Here is a 17,254-nt window from a genome sequence, read left to right as displayed (position 1 = left end):
ACAGACATGGTCCGTACATTTACTTCATGTAGAATGGTGTGCACCGTGGAATCATACGTCCGGCGCCTCTTGATTGTGCAGTGTATATGGACAGTCTGTCGGGAAATGCGTCATATTTTGATTGTGCTGCCTGGGAAACGTTTAAACTCGCTTAGAAGTTTCAAATCGTATCGTTCTGCCGACGATTTTCTGGAAACGTCCTAACAGGATTACACGTCTAGTGGGATTTATCAGTTGCAACACTTTCCAGACGGACTGTAAGCTACATCGTCTGGAAAATAGCCCCAGCTACACTGCTCTGTCCGATATTACAGCCAAGTGGACGTAAATGACGGATCGGCTGGGAAAGCGGCAGCCACAACTCGTTTGGTTACGCCACTCGGTCCTCTCTCTCTTCGCACGCCGTCTTATTGTCTGTCGCCAGCTGATGATCACTGTGCCCGTAAACATTCATTACGGCTTCCATTCGACCGGCCAGATTCACCGGCGTAATACACGGCCACTTCGTCATGCTCGTCGGCTCCCTGGCCTATGGTGACGTGCCCATACTGGGAGCGAGGCCGAGAGTCCACGTCGACAATGGCTGAGCGATGCGGCGAGGGCGAGCCCATTCCCGGCTTAAATGCGTCGTTTGTCCGAATCGGGCGGCGGCGCAGGCTAACGAGCCAATTTATCTCGCCAGTTTTCATAATAATGTCGACGATTCCATTAAATCCGCGAGTTATTTTCACCTCGCGACCTAACGAGACCCGCCGCTAATGCCGTCTGGGCCGCTCCATTACGGCCCGTCGAACCGATGCCGACGCGGCGCCGCTGGGGCCGCCGCCGCGGAGGAAGCCGGTGGCGCGGGCCGCGAGAACGGAGCCCCTCCTTGCGGCCGCGGCCGGCCGCAGCCCGTCACCGGGTCACGGGAGCGTCTCCCAGGCGCCGTCACCGGGTCACGGGAGCCTCTCCCAGGCGCAATGGCTGTGGAGCGTTTGACACGGCTGGCTCGAGCGGGCCTGCTGCACACATACCAGGTTGACGAATTGCAGGTGGCTATAGGGGATGAAAGCACTTTGACCTAAAGCGGCAGAGGTGGGGTCACGTAGTCATGGGGTCGCAAAGATGCGCAAATGGTCGAGCGTCATGGGGATGGAGTACACGAGTTATTTCCGGTGGTGCAACGGCGATGCCGGTCACGAAATCGACGGACTATTGCACTGGAGTTATAAATATATTTGCCAGTTTAGCTAACTGATCGCCAAAAGCCGGTTTTGATCCCATCAAGCTTCGCCTGCGATGAGGATAACACGTGTTCTACCCTTTACCGACATGTAAGAGACAGTGATTTTTTCGTGTGATTTTTTTTTGCGAGCAAAATTGTGAACCGAGCTACAAACTCTTCTATCAAAATAGTGTGCAAGGAACCCAGTTGAATCGGTTCTGTTCTCAAGACTCGGGGAGGCGACAGAAAACAGGATCAGTGATTGAAAGTCATGCCAACATCCATTGCTGCTTGCCGTTCGTCACAGCCATTCCCGCGAAAACAGGCCCATCTGGCGATGATTTACGCAATAGACGCACCGCCCTCATCTATAACGGAAGATTACGAACAGTCGTTTGTCGTTGTGCGTCCCGACAGGCCATGTTATTGGCTACTGGCGAGCCCCTGCCGCTGCCAGATAAGCTCGACAGCAGCGATCTCAAACGAGGGGCCATCACGCTGCTGGAGCGCCGGCGCTCCTCGAGCTCTCTCCTGGGCGACGCGTGCACCATCTCACATTCTGGGAAATGGCGCGAGCGGAATCAGCGGAGCCACGGCGGCGTTCGTCACGTTATCTCGCTAAATGTGGGCATACTGATGTGCTTCGTGTATTTAAGCACCTCATGAGGCTACAACGAGGACGCAGGTTCATTTGTCTGCGTCGCGCGGATGTGACGTCGCTATTATTTCTGATCCGTGACTAGGCGTCTCATCATGACGCCAGAATCACTGTGAGTTGCTGTTTCCGTGGCGCACCGCGATTAACACGCAGTCAAGTCATCGGCTAAATGGCTTCTCCCCTGCGCTTTCACAGAACTTGTCTCGGCCGCGGTCTCTATGTTGTTACATGCGTTTGAAATGCGAGAGCAGAATTATGTCAAGTGGATTATAGCAGCAAACATGCATCCTCGATCGACTTTGTGTTATTGGTTGTGAGTGTTCCAGCAGTGTCATGTGTGCTGTAGTCTTATCAGTGGAGGGAAAATGACCCACAGTTACCTTGCTACACGAAGCTAGCCCGCCGTTACCTTGCTGCAAATAGCTGGCCCGGCCCGACGCCCTTCGCGCGTCTCCTTCGCGCTCTGAAAACAAAGCCTCGGCTTACGAAAGCCCCGCGTGCCGACAGACACAGTACAGCTCCCAGGTGTGGGAGCCAAAGCGTCATGGGAGTCTCGAGCCCACCAAAGTCCCTCTCCAAACATCTGGAAACATTTAACGCGAGGCTCGCGGCGATGCATGGAAGGAAACCACTGAGGGTGCCTCTAAGCTTTCTCAATCCTGTACAGAGTCCGGCGCCCCTGCGCTGGTCAGCACTCTCCGTGCTGAGTTCACGCTCCGGTCGGTCATTACCGTATCTGGGGACCCTGTCAGCTGGCATTACGTCTCTGCTCAAGACCGTCAGCGTTAGTGGTCGCCGCCCCTCCGCAGCGTCACGAAGGGCACGTGAGGCGCATTTTCTCGTGGGACTGGAGCCGGTCCTGAGTCTCCTTGGCGTGCTCCGTCACCAGAACCTGACACGGCGGCGGCGTGTTAGCTCTGGATTACCGCGCCGGTCGCCGCCGCAGCTGCGCCGTTAGCCGCGCCCGCCGCCGGCTTTCAGCGTCGTGCGTGCGTCCGGGTCCCCGACGGCTCGTCCTCCTCCCGGCAGTGAACGGCGGGGGTCCGTCTTCCACGAAGGAGGGTACCCTGGAGCAGACCGTGGAGGGTGCCACGGAGCAGACCGTGGAGGGTGCCACGGAGCAGACCGTGGAGGGTGCTACGGAGCAGACCGTGGAGGGTGCCGCGGAGCAGACTGTGAAGGGTGCCACGGAGCAGACCGTGGAGGGTGCCACGGGGCAGACCGTGGGGGGTGCGGTGATCGTCTGGAGCGTGTCTCGAGCCCTGCAGCGCTGGCATTCAGTGGGCTTACTGGGAAGCGGCGAGGCCTGCTTTTGACGCGGGTCTGGGTGTGATCAGTGCTGAATGAGCTATTGGTCCCCAGCGATATTGACCTCAAAGGAGTGGTGATTGGTGCAGAAAGATTGCCCTGCCCTCAGTAGACCGGTCATTGGTGCAGCGCGGTCGTTCCTCGCAGTACCAGCCTGAGAAACCGTGCACGTGGCACTGGATCCGCATTCAGTAGATTCTGATGACGTCACTATAATTTACGACGTGGATGCTGACTGCAGGATTGGCGTGTCCAATGTGGCCGCCCACCAGAACGGCGCATCCACTCCAGCCCACTGAAGTGGCGCGTCCAGTCTGGCGACCCACTGGAATGGTAGTACTGATCCTGCAGTCACTGGGATGGGGTGGTCGGGCTGTAGGGACATGTGCCCTTTGTCCTTTGCGTGACTTCCACGCGCTCCCATGGGGCCTCGCTTGTATAGAAAGAGACACCATGGGATTATTTGAAGTGGATGAATCCCTCGATGAGAAATCGCCAGATATCGGAGTCTAAAATGCTGGATAATGCAATGGGTCATTTACGGGACATGTCGTCATGATTCCGATCTGCTGGCATCGCTGCCATGCACTGCTAATCTTTTAGTTATGCGCATTCCTGGAAGAGGTCCAGTTGGATGGAGGCATCTTTCCTCTAGGTAGGGGTACTTATCATCTAATTAGCAGATCGCATTAGTTCTGACAGTCGCGGGACGGCCGGTCAACCGCGAACAAAAAATGAAGACAGAAGCGCACTGACAGCAGGCAAGATGACTATCAAAAGGACAGAGTACTAATGGCAAGCGAATCAGGTTTCTGCACTGTCGTGTTGCGCATTTGTTTCACGTGTAATGTTCATGTTTTCCCCTTCGTGTATCACCTTCTCAAAGTGCGGTCGGAGCTTGATCTTACTTCATTAATGCGTCAAGGACGTGGGGCCGGCACGATGGAGCGATTCCGGCAGAACTGTCGCCGCCCATTGTGACTGCACACGGCGCAGCGGTCTCGGCTGACCAGCGCCGCCTCCTCTGCCGCAGAGCGGATCCTGGCCCTGGATGAACGGCCGCTGCTGCTGATCCAGGACCAGCAGCGGGCCGGCGAGCGTGTGACCTTTGTGCTGCGGTACGACATGACCCAGGACGTCAGAGGTAAGGGACTCCCGCAGCCGACGCCCTGAGGCGGGACGGCCGCCGGTACCGGCTGCGGGACCACGCGCTGGGGCGGGAGGAATCGGCACCGCAGCACCCCCGCGAAGCGCAGACTCTGGTCTCCAATTAGCATGGAAGATGGATAAACCACTTTGCTCAGGGCGTAACTACCTGGGAAGTTTTCTGGGCACCAGCATCGCTCGACTGCGCCGGCGAACTTGATGTGTTTTCGAAGTAACGCCGGTGTGTCTCTATCAGCGCAGACTGAGAGCTGCCCACGGAAAAGTTCAGCGTTTTCGCTCTGCTGTCTGTTTTAATGTGCTTGACCCGCAGCACTTTCACTGCACGGCATCTCTCGAATCCCGAACACTTCTCCAGATATGAGAAGCGCACCCAGAGAACAGCTGGCCAAGCACAGCCTGGGCTTATCGCATGGGTTCTCAGGGTTGGTTTATGAATTATGCAGATGGCCTCTGCGTCACCAGTATCGAAAACTAAGTGGAAATGCAGCTGTTGCCAACCAGCAAAGTCACTCCAGTTTATAGCATGACAACTATCTAGCCTGCATCCAGCCGGCCTGCCTGAACAGCCGTTGTGTTTGCCAGTCTGCAGTGGCGCACCCGTCCACGGCCAGCCGTCTGGCCAGCCGGCGGCCGCTGACGTCGGCGCCGGCTGTATTTGGTGCGGGGGCCGGCGGCAGGGCGGGCCCGGACTCGCTCCGAGCCGTGCACGGACACATGCCCCCCGCTCGGCTGGGCGGAGGGCGTACCGCCTGCACCGGGGCCGGCCGCCGCCGCTGCGGGGGCGCTGCCCTCCGCAGCTTGGAGAGGGCGGCCGGCTGGGTCGGCCGGCGCGGCTGACGGTCGGAGCCTGACGTCGAGCTCCGGTCGGCAGCCGGATTTTTGGGCTGAGTTCATGACCTTCAGTATACCAGGAGGCGCTGGTTAAACGATGTTGCAATGCTAAATAACGATTATGTTGACAGGGCAGTGGCGGCAGGCAGAGCCCGGACCCACTCCCACTCATGCATGGACACATGACCCCCGCAAGGTCGGGCCGAGGGTGCTGCGCGGGGGTTAGGGGAAAAATTTCATTGGTTGTAATCTGCTTTCCATTGGTCGTAAGCGCGGCATCATATTTGGTGTACGAAACATTATACAGTTATGGTTATTTGTGGTGTTCAACAAACAATTCGTGTGCGCGTTTGTCTAGGCATCAGTATAGTTTCTAGATGCGGTCGGTCGCCCCAAATGCTTTGCTCAGAGAGGTGAGAAAAAACGCTATGGTTCTGCTAGGTAGGGTGGAAAGCTGTAATTGTGGTGTATTTTTCTCTACATAGTGTCATGCAAGAACAATAACATAACTGAGCAGCATGAGTTGCATTTTCATCCTGCAATTTGGCGGTGTGCCATCGTCCAGCGCTGATAGTAAAAGCACCCGTCTGACCATTATTTCAGATGAAGGAAACTTGATAGCTGTAGAACTAGAAAGGAAGGAGAGGCTATTCAGCCAGGCATCGTATCTACATATTTCTCGCTTATCTGCGGAAAGGAAGGCGTTAGTGACAATATGGGTCTGGTTGCCGTTTGAGACCTTCGTGGTTATCTATGGGCTTCCTGTGGTCCACATTCAGCAAGATGAAACTCTGCCAACTCCAGTGGTATTGATACGTAGCCGTAGCCTTTACGACGTCTTCCATCCTTGCGAGGGTCGCAGAACATATCCGCTAGGAAATTTGAAACTACCTCGCGATCTTGCAGATAAGCGGTTCGTCTATTTTATGACATCGAGATAAGCCGGCATCCATCATGTGGTGTTAGCTTCTTATCCGAGAACGCAGTCCCAAGAGGCTGCCGCGGATGATCCGAAAGACGTTTGGTGAGGTCGAATGCCGCGAGCTATCCATTCCCTCACACCATATGCAGTGGTTAGCACTGGTCACCGGCCTGAAGACCACTCAGATGGAACGCGTCCGCGCGAGATGCGTGGCCGCCAGACTTGCTTCTTTACTCTCCGTGCACGAATGCCCTAATCCAGCTTTGGCATGAACGCTTCTCCTCGGTTTGCCCATTCGTCGCAAGTGCGACATTATGTTCGATTTACGAAGCACGACACAGCCGTGCTTATTTGTTGTGCTCAACTTGCAACATAGCTAGTGCAGGCCGATATATGTTTAGGTATGTTTGCCGGCACAGAGGGCCCAAGAAACGCAAAACCGCCGCTGGAGCTGCCTGTTCTCCACGAAACATTGGTCCGGTGCCAAAGCATCGCTATGCCAGTCGCGCATCTCCACCGAACATCGATCTGTTGCGGAATCGAGGTGCCGATGCAGTCGCCGCGCCGGCACCGGTCGGCGGCGCGCCCCACCCGCCGCCGCGCCTAGCGTCCGGGGCGTCCGGCCTCCCTCCGCCTCCCGCCGCCGCGTCCATGATCACTCGCGGCGGCCGCGGCGCGCGGGGCTCGGGCGCCAGGTGGCCGCGCGGACGACCGCGCGCGGACGCGCCGGAATGCTGTCGCCGCGCGCCGCGGCTGGCCGGGCAGTGACGTCACGCGCGGCCCGAGCGCGCGGCAGAAGTGGCACGGCGAAGTGGGCCGGCCGGCCGCCTGCGGCCGCCGCCCTGCCCTGGCGCGCCCTGCATGGATCGCGGCGCGCTGAATATGTGAAGCGAGCGGCGGCCGGCGGCGCGGGTTCGGCTCCGGCCGCTGCCGGCCCCGGCGCCCCGGCGTTCGTGGCCGGCCCGTCAGCACCGCGCGAGGCCGCGGCCGTCGCAGTCACGCCGGGTCACGCGCGAGCGGCGAGCGTGGCGCGGCCGTGGGCCGGCGCGCGTCTGGGCGGCGTGGCAGGGGCAGGCTGTGGCGGCACCAGGAGTCGGGAAAGGGTCGGATTTGACGTCAGGGTCCCAGGCAGGCAGACTGCTTCGCTGTCAGGTGCCAGGGGTCCGTAGGCACCAGGGGGTTGGGACGGGGTAAGCCGTATCTGATAGGTTGATTGGCGTGCCCGCCCGTTGCGTCTCCTCCGCATGTCCTCCTCACTACCTCCCCCGGGCCGACCCAGCCGGTTGCCGCGGGCGGTCCTCGGGTCACAGAGGTGGACTCAGGTATCCAGGTTATTCCAGTGTCGACATCAGGGGCTGATATGAAACAAACCTAACGCCAGGGGACGGTTGGGGCTACACCACGCACCACGGACCAGGGACGGAGGCACGGTCAGACTGCGCTGCCATGAAGGTCTGCTGTTGTATACAGCTTCTATTGTATATATGTTTCAAACACCCAAAGGTCGGGTGCTTAAAACCGGGCAGCATGCTCTGTGTGCGAGAGAACGATGGTGCACATATTCATGATCTCGCTATATTTCGATGCAGACGGTTTTGTTACGGGCCAGAGGCCCGGTATGGCATCGGTGTTTTGAAGTGTATTTCTTTTCATGCCAAATCGTAGACTTTATGTTGGGAAACTCCGAGAAGCTAGGGACACTCTTCTCTCTGTGGTGAAGTTTACGGCGCGGAACAACTTTATGCGCGAGGTGAAGTTTTGTCGCGTTTGGAAATGGAACCTGTTGCTAGCAATGTAATTTGAACCTACCTCCGGACTGCGACTTTAATGCAGTACTGAAGCTGACCGATGTAAGCAGGGTGTCAATTTTTGTCAATTATTGGGGGCCGAACCGAAGGCCCGACAACCTACCGCCCCCCCCCCCCCCCCCCGCCCTCCTCCCACTTTTCGCTCACCGGATTTAGCGCACTTTATTTTGACTAAACGCAACATATATTGTATAATTTATAAAAGTATTTAATTTAAGCAGTATAGAAGTCATGCAGGGTTGGATTCAGGGAGCAGGCACTGGATGCACGCGTCTCTTCTAATCGGCAGGTGAAGGCGCCCCTTTAGAGGCTACCTTAGGGCGCCGATAGTGCTCTTCTGTGGCGGTCATGGAAGGCTACACGCATTTGGGTTGTGGGGGACAGGGACGAGGCTAGCCATGAAGGACTTAGGTTATCCCCATATTCCAAATATTTTCACTTTAACCTCACAAACGATTGCGTGTCTTATGGCGCTAGGTATGTAAAGTTTATTGCATCGTTTATCCGCTCAGCAGTTACGATTTTTATCTTGTGGTGAGAGCTACCATGACTTTTTGTTATGAGAGCGGTGCGGGACGCCACTACGCAGAAAGATCTAAGAGGACAGTCTTTGTGTTATCTTTTACCCACGGTTTGTTTAGTATTTCAGCTAAAAACATTGGGGGGGGGGGGGGGGGCAAGACAACATTGGGAGACTCAACTCAACATGGGGGGGGCAGGGCCCTCACTAGAGGATACACGACACTTGTGGATGTAAAACTGAAAAGAGCTGTGGATGTAAAACTGAAAAGAGCTGACAGGAGGTGGGCTCGACCATACGCTCAGTAAATGTCCGCTGCAAATGAAATGGAAAATCTATGTCAGAAGTGGGATTCGAACCCACGCCCGGAGAACCGGACTGCGACCTGAACGCAGCGCCTTGGACCGCTCGGCCATCCTGACCCGCGGCACGTGGTGGTGTAAATAACCTGAGGATATCAAAACCTAGTCGTGGATGCACGCAAGAAGTATTCAAAATGCAGCGTACCTTATTAGTACATGTTATGTATGTTTTCCAAATGCAAAATTGAGCTCAATCCCATCTAATTAAATTCGAAATCAGGGGATATAAGTGCTGAGACAGTTAAAAGAGTGAATAAACCAGAGTAAGTTGCGTCTTGCGGCAAACTGTTGGGCGGCTGCTAAATGCTGAAACAACAGGTGCATGGACATAAATGAGCAACCTCATCACGCTGCCTCATCCTCAAAGGTGCGGAGACTGCACGCTGGCGGTAGAGATGGCTGCCGCAACTTTGAAAAGAACTACCTTGAACCACCGGCATGGAAATACAAACCCACCGGACCGCACGAAGCATGGAGTACACGGTGATAATACGTACCCGTGAACGGCCCGCGTGCGGTCGCTGGGTCGCAGGAAAACAGGACATTTTCAATGGTCTATGAATCAATAGCCTGACCAATAGACCAATTTTGAATTAGTCTCCCTGAGATCAGGAACGGTGCTACCGCCTTTTTCCACGGTGAGCGAGGAGATTTATAGGGCCACGTACCGGTCTAAGGGCCTCCTATTCAGGGGCGTTACTTAACGTATTTTCTGGCAACCTATGTCTTGGTCCCAGACTGCAAACTCCTTCACATGTTAACCCAGTCAACAAGCGTTTTATATGTTTTTCACATGGTAACACCTGGAGTGGAACTAGAAATAACGAGTGACAGCGATATGCGTCGGTTTTTAAAAGAACAGGCTGGCCCAGATAAATGGTAACCCATGTTTCTCCAACAGGGACAAATGTATATCGCGTTTGTGGTTCGATTTCCAATGGAATGGCAAAACACGATCAGTGACAGCAGTGAACCTACTCCCGATACATTGTCGACGGAACGATTTCAAGTACAGTTCGGTGCAGGGGTGTAATTTCACGAAATGAGGGGGGAGGCTGAGCAGTCAAAATAACCCAGCCTGCCTCAAGACGTGCCGATAAACATAGTTATCCCCAGTTTTGGTCAACTATTTTCTCAAAGTTGGGTGTCTAGGAAGATCTCGAGGAATGAAATCAAGACATGTTGTGCAGTATGTTTCGGCGTGAGAGCAGGTACAGATACGGATGCCATTGATAGACTTTTGCTACGAAATGGGACCATGAGCACAGCATCGAAACGTTTGGCTTTACAATACAACCAATGCTTTTTACAATGCTTAACCACTACCAGTACACCGACGGGAAACTATTTTTCAGCATGAGAACCCACATTGCATCACCCGAAACGAAGATTCGAGACTTCTCGCTTGTCACCTTTCAACGCGTGTCGAAGCGTTCGTGCCGTTTTTTGAAGGAAGTGACTCTGGAGACTCATTTGGTGAGGCTCACTCGATCAACTGTCCACCTATTCTGCCAAATCCCGCTATTCACACGTTTGTTGATGAGGTGTTGCAAGCTCGGCTTTACTTTTATATATAGGTTACCGTGGCGGTGTACTCGAACATTTTGCATAGAGGTTCGTTCATACCTGTCAGGCTACGCTCTTCTATATAAACCTGTCTTTTTACGCCTTGCCCCACCTTTGATGAGCGGTGAACGGTGCCGATTATCGTTGATGACAAGGGCTTGAATTAGTGCCATGTTTTGTTTTGTGAATTACACCCATCGGGTGTCTACCTATATATCTATATATATATATATATATATATATATATATATATATATATATATATAATATATATATTATATATTCCTCTCTCTCTCTCTCTCTCTTCTCTCTCTCTCTCTCCTCTCTCTCTCTCTCTCTCTCTCTCTCTCTCTCTCTCTCTCTCTCTCTCTCTCTCTCTCTCTCTCTCTCTCTCCTCTCTCTCTCTCTCTCTCTTCTCTCTCTCCTCTCTCTCTCTCTCTCTCTCTCTCTCTCTCTCTCTCTCTCTCTCTCTCTCTCTCTCTCTCTCTCTCTCTCTTCTCTTCTCTCTCTCTCTCTCTCTCTCTCTCTCTCTCTCTCTCTCTCTCTCTTCTCTCTCTCTCTCTCTCTCTCTCTCTCTCTCTCTCTCTCTCTCTCTCTCTCTCTCTCTCTCTCTCTCTCTCTCTCTCTCTCTCTCTCTCTCTCTCTCTCTCTCTCTCTCTCTCTCTCTCTCTCTCTCTCTCTCTCTCTCTCTCTCTCTCTCTCTCTCTCTCTCTCTCTCTCTCTCTCTCTCTCTCTCTCTCTCTCCTCTCTCTCTCTCTCTCTCTCTCTCTCTCTCTCTCTCTCTCTCTCTCTCTCTCTCTCCCTCCCTCCCTCCCTCCCTCCCTCCCTCCCTCCCTCCCTCTCTCTCTCTATCTATCTATCTATCTTTCTATCTATCTGTCTATCTCTCTATTTATATATATATATATGTATATACATGCATATCATTTTAATGTATCTTACGGAATAACCCTCATCTAGGGTTGATGAGGCTCTCGCTGTTGTCCATGGGTTCTCCTTTGTACCTGGTGGGTCTTTTTTAATCATCTTAGTGTCTTGTCGACCAAATGGACCTGATGTTGGGCTCCTGAGCATTCCTACGAGTCAGGGTAGGTTTCCCGCGTGCCTCAACGTCCCTCGTTTTGATTTGATTCATTGTTCCGTCTCAGCCATCCGCGTCCCTTTTCCGCCACGGTCGGGCTGCTGAGATCTCAAGGGGTGCAAACAGGATGTGTTCGCCACGTTAGCAAAAGACAGCGGGCGGCGCCGCCCGTACCCTGTTGACCGGGTGTGTGATTAGGTTGAGGACTATGCCGGCTTCAACTCCGAACATCTGCATGCGTGCTTCCGTCTCATTTCGCTCTCGATTCCCATCGCCGCCGAACCCGCCAACTCCTGAGCCGACGATTGTCGGTTAAAAATTAGAGTTGGTTGGGAGAAAATCAGTGATGTAAATATACAAAATCGCCCGTTGTTTGTCTTTTAAGACAGTAGTATTAGCCCTATTCCTCGGAAAAACCAGGAGAATAGAGAGGTAGTTAGGTTGATATTTCGGCAGCATGCCTTTCTTGAAACAATAGCAGAAGTGAATTTAAAATTGCCTGCCGATGATCCTACTCGATTTTTCAGTCGTTTTTTTTTAACAGCAAGCCACGGCTTTCACAGGGCACCAACATCAGGGGATTAAACAAAGAGCGATTGCCAGTCATTACCAAGATATAGTGCCTATCTAAGAATTAGAATGCCCGGACAGACACATACATGCAAATGAATTCAAGCAAATAGGCAACACGTATCACGTCTCATTCGAAGCTCAAATGAGGAACGTATTTCGTTCACGAATTCAGGTGAAGAATTCATCATGTTCGAATGAAGCGTGATGCGTGTTGCCTATTTGCTTGAATTCGTTTGCATGTACACGTATATCCGGGCATTCTAAATCTCAGATAGGCACTATATCTTGGTAATGGCTGGCAACCCCTCTTTGTTTAATCCCCTGAATGTTGGTGTTCCGCAAAAACTGTGGCTTGCTGTTTCGAAAAAAAACTTGAAAATCAAGTAGGAGCATCAACAGGCAATTTTGAATTCACCTCTGCTATTGTTTCAAGAAAGGCATGTTGCCAAAATATCAACCTAACGATATCTCTATTCTCCTGTTTTTTTTCCGAGGAAGAAGGCTAATACTTCTGTCTTATCTATGTGACTAATGCTCCTCGCTAATGCACTGAACAGCTTACGTAATTTTGTTTGCTTTTTTTTGTTACAATCTGCACTTTCTCAAAATTTCATCTGATTCTTTGCATGATCACCCGCTGATGCATGAATATATGTTCTCTGACGTGGTTCGCTGATGCATGATCAAGGTCATCCTGATTCCCTCATACATGACTTCACGCCGACAAGCCCAGGCCGTCTCTGAACATCATCCCGTCTTTTGAGGTGGTGGCAATGCCCTCACCACTGTGCGCGGGCTGTTTTTACCCGTCTCTGAGCTCAGTCACCATGACTGTGGCCGTTGACGCCATTACTCCTGACTGGGTCGTTACCCGGTCCGGAATGGCTCCCCCGGGTCGAGAGGACGCGCTTTGGCCGGCGGGCCCATCTGTCGCCATTATGACCTCTCCGCGGACGAACCGCAGCGGGTCGAGGTGCGGCTCGTGTTCGAGCTCTCGCGGGCCTCGCACGCGAGCAGCGGTGCTGGCTTGCCCGCCCTGTGGCCGCTCCACTGACACACGGCTGTCTGTGGCGAGAGAAGCTGCCGCCGAACACGGCCGCATGGCTGACCACGGCAAGAGCGTCCCGCTGGCTCTGCAGCCGCCGTGTCCGCCCCCGCCGAGACAGTGGCAGCCAACACTCGTGTCGCCGCTACTTGCCCGACCTGGGCGGGGTCGACCCCTCCCTCGTGGTCCCGTCATGCGCCTGTCGTGTTGGCCCGGGAGGTGCGAGCGCGCGCCTTGTGAGCCTGCCGTCGTCGCGTCGGTTGTCGCCCGACTCGGCGGGCTCCACCCCCTCCTAATCGGCCACCTCTCTCGCGGATGAGTTCTTGGCACTTTGAGGAGCGATCCACCTAAAAATACCGCCGTCGTCGGCTGCGGCCACCCAGCGAACGGCCCGCGTCGCGAATCATTTTCGCGCCTACCGCGCGCCCGGCCGTCGGTGGTGCTGGTGCTGGAGCTAGTGCTGCGCTGGTGGTGCATGGCTGTGTGGGCGGACGAGGGCAGCGCCGTAGCGAACGTCAGCGGGTCGCCGGGCCGTCACCAGCACCGAGCCAGCACCATGGCGTACGCCGCGGGAGCAGGTGAGCCCACCTCGTCGGTCCCTTACACTTCAGCGAAAGCCAGTCGATTCCCCGCTTCGGAAGCGTCCTACGCCGAGCGGATGCCTCGCGGGCGCCGCTCCCTCCGCTGGGCACGGCGGCTGCCCGTGTCCAGTGAGCGGCGGCGTGTCCGGCGGGCCCCGGTGGAGTTCGCCGGGCGCCGGCTACGCCGCTCCCTCCGCTCGGCACGGCGGCTGCCCGTGTCCAGTGAGCGGCAGCGTGTCCGGCGGGCCCCGGTGAAGTTCGCCGGGGAGCCGGCTACGCCGCTCCCTCCGCTCGGCACGGCGGCTGCCCGTGTCCAGTGAGCGGTGGCGTGTCCGGCGGGCCCCGGTGGAGTTCGCCGGGGCGCCGGCTATGCCGCTCCCTCGGCGGACGGGGCGACGCGCTGGCGCGTCTGGCAGATGGCGCCAGTAAACAACACGGCTGTGGGCCGGACCGCCATCGGAGCTGGCTCCAAAACCAACCGTTACAGCCGCGAAATGAGGTTTGCGCATTTATCTATGCATTGATGCTGTGTCGTCCAGCAGCAGAGGAGAATGCTTTGGAGGGTTCTCTATTTTTCCCCGTTTACCGCTAAAGCTCCGACGTCGAATTTGCGGGGCTGAGAGTAGGGAAACGAGGAATGAGGCCAGCAGAACAAAAGCCAGCAGAAAGCCGGAATTGTGTCTACAAAACGTATAGTTTTACGGCGTAGTCCGAGCCAAAATTGCAGAATCAGCCTATGGGTTTTGTTGTGAGGCTGTTGTTAAGCTATTTCGGAGATGTGTTGTATTCATTAAGCACTGTTGGCACTATGCCGTCGAACGTTGCCTTAAAGGTGGTCTCAAGCTTCTCGGTGGGGGATCAACAACTACATTGATTTTAGTCGGCGAACAAGCTGAAGATATCATGATAAAGAAAATTACTGAAGATTTAAGATTTTCACAAAGACTCTTGCTTGTGATCACGTTGGTGAAGGTAACTTTAAGGCCCTAGGCTGTGTAACACCCGGGGCCTGGTTGTGTGAAATCAACACCAATCGAGCTGATTTCCTTGACTTCCGCTGTTTGTCTGATAGTTTGCAGACCATATCGGAGACCCTCACCGCTTTCCGCGAGCCTTGAATCGTGCCCACTTCCTGTCGGATGTATCGGGAGTCTGAGCTGCATGTTATCGGCACCTTGTGGTCGAATTTGCGAGACACTGATAGGCCAAGGATTTGGCGATAGATCTGCGGCGCAGGCGGTATGTCGGTGTGTCTTTTGGCTCGGGCACTTCTTTAGCAAACCTCCAATGCTAGAATTTTGTAAGTCGAGATTAGGCCGTGATGCAATACGTTTGTGGCTGAGTTGCAAGATTGTGTTCCTGTTTGGTATCTCCAAGTGGAGCACGTTTACCTGTTTAATCATCGGGACTTAAGACGGTAACCACTGCAGCAGTGGTAACCGGTAATAACCAGATAGTAATCAAGCCATGCAGTCCCTCACGAGCATGGCCGCAGCTGAAAAATCCTACTCATGTTGAAAGGGATAAGATGTGGTTCTGGAAAACGGTGATAAACAGAACGCGGAGCGTGCTGTTACTTGCATATTTGTTTACATGTTGGTGTTAATGTTCTGGGACGACATAATCAAACAGCATGCATTAACGATTCTGGCGACAGCCCCTGAAGAAGGAATATATTCCAGTAACACGCGCGCGCGCACACACACACACACACACACACACACACACACACACACACACACACACACACACACACACACACACACACACACACACACACACACACACACACACACACACACACACACACACACACACACACACACACACACACACACACACACGCACACGCACACGCACACGCACACGCACACGCACACGCACGCATGCACGCACGCACGCACGCACGCACGCACGCACGCACGCACGCACACTATATATATATATATGTACTACGCACCCACACACCACCGTACCAAGTACGTGGCCTTTCAAAGAATCCATGATCCCCAACTGGTGCCAGTCTGCCCATGGCGTTGGTCTAAGCTGATGCGCACGACAATCTCAGTAGACACGTTTTTTTGCACCTTTTTGCCGGGTTTCTAATGCACTCAGCCGAGGCATTAGCATGTTAGTGGCAGAAAATGTGTGTTAATGCCAGTGAAAGTCGGTGTTAGTGTCAGCGTCAGGGGAGGATCAAGGGGCTGTTATGAATCTCGGAGTGGTAATAACCAGTCCTCATGCATTGTGTAGAGCTGGGACTATTGCACAGTGAGTGTAGTAAGACCTGTTTGTTGCGTTGTGTTTTAGGACATGGCGCACCCTTCAAACACGGCATTGCTCTTCACATGGGGCGGTCACAATTTACTGCCAGTTTCATTACTCTTGTTTTCGTCTTCGTCTTTTCGGTAGGATTTGTTTCCTCACAGTCTTTGATCTGAATTCCATTTCACATGCCGTTCAGTTGAATGCTCTCTGTGGCGTGCAAGCGGCATGCCTTCTCCGACGACTCGAATGGAAGCCAGTGATGTCACATGACGGAGGCATGCAACGTCGGGATCCTCTGGGGGGGGGGGGGGGAGTCCCTGACGAAGCCGTCCGTTCCGCCGGCCCCGGAATTAGAACGGCTTTGGCAGCCGACCGACTAACGGCTTAGGTCTGTGCCTGAGCTGGCATTGTTATGAGTGGCCGAGACACCCGGGGACAGAGACGGATTGTTTGACTAAGCCAGTGCCCGGACCGTGACCCGGCTTGACCTGGAGCATGACCCGCTCACGTGTCGTTTCGCCCTTTTGAGGTTAGGCACGCGGTGCGTCTGACAGTTGTAAGTAGAAAACAGTGTAGGCAGAGGTGTTGCGTAAAAACTACAGGGGCGCTTCGGGGCTGCCCATTTGCTAGCTTCGTCCGTCCTTTGACTCTCGTTCGGGGCGTCTAAAATCGCGCGTTTAACTGCAGACCTCCCGTGCCCAACGTAACAGGTGCTGGCCATCCGGATGTTCCCTCGCAAGCGCACGTGTCCCGCGCCCGCCCGGCTTTGATGGGCTGTCGGGATCAGAGCCGGCCGCCCCATGTCTCGGCGTTCTGGGACCACTTCTGCACGCCGGTGGTGCTCGGGCAGTGACCCGGGCGCCGCCTGCACGCGCGCCCCCCCCCCCCCCCCCCCCCCGTCACTAGGGTGCTAGGTCAGCGGCGGACGCCGTGCCAGTCGGTGGAGCAACCGTGCCACCGGCGGGCCACCAGTCGATGGAGCAGCCGTGCTATCGACGGGCCACCAGTCGGTGGAGCAGCCGTGCCACCGGCCGGCTACCAGCTGGCGCAGCAGCCGTGCCACCCGCCGGCCACCAGCTGGTGCAGTAGCCGTGCCACTGGCCGGCCACCAGCTGGTGCAGCAGCCGTGCTGTCTCCGACGGGTCGCCAGCTGGCGAGCTGGTGTGGATTTATGCCTCCGTGGAAGGGCCGCTGCCGCTGCCAGCGGATATCATGTTGCCCGGGGAAAACGGACCCGCTGATGTCTGAGATGTGCTAGGGGTGGTAAAGACCAGAAGGAGGGGTCACTCCAGCTCACCAAGAGACGCATAGGCCGCTGATTTGACGCATGGGCCAGAGTGCAAAGCTGTTTGGGCTT

The 17,254-nt window shown here is 54.8% G+C and overlaps 1 protein-coding gene and 1 non-coding gene across 2 annotated transcripts in view; one reads left to right on the top strand and one right to left on the bottom strand.

Annotated features, from left to right (window-relative positions):
• LOC119098431 (apoptosis-stimulating of p53 protein 1) overlaps positions 1-17,254 on the top strand; it is a 192,630-nt gene that overhangs the window by 87,857 nt on the left and 87,519 nt on the right. The window contains exon 6 of the mRNA XM_037221350.1: positions 4,207-4,317. Within this exon, the coding sequence (XP_037077245.1) occupies positions 4,207-4,317 (111 nt within the window). The remainder of the gene's footprint in view (positions 1-4,206; positions 4,318-17,254) is intronic.
• TRNAL-CAG (transfer RNA leucine (anticodon CAG)) lies at positions 8,760-8,843 on the bottom strand. Its single transcript has one exon. It is a non-coding gene; the product is annotated as a tRNA-Leu (tRNA).

The sequence above is a fragment of the Pollicipes pollicipes genome, unplaced genomic scaffold, assembly GCF_011947565.3.
Source record: "Pollicipes pollicipes isolate AB1234 unplaced genomic scaffold, Ppol_2.1 Scaffold_2555;HRSCAF=2994_pilon_pilon_pilon, whole genome shotgun sequence".
NCBI lineage: Eukaryota > Metazoa > Arthropoda > Thecostraca > Pollicipedomorpha > Pollicipedidae > Pollicipes > Pollicipes pollicipes.
The sequence above is the reverse complement of the archived record's forward strand: the minus strand, read 5'-3'. Positions and strand labels throughout refer to the sequence as shown.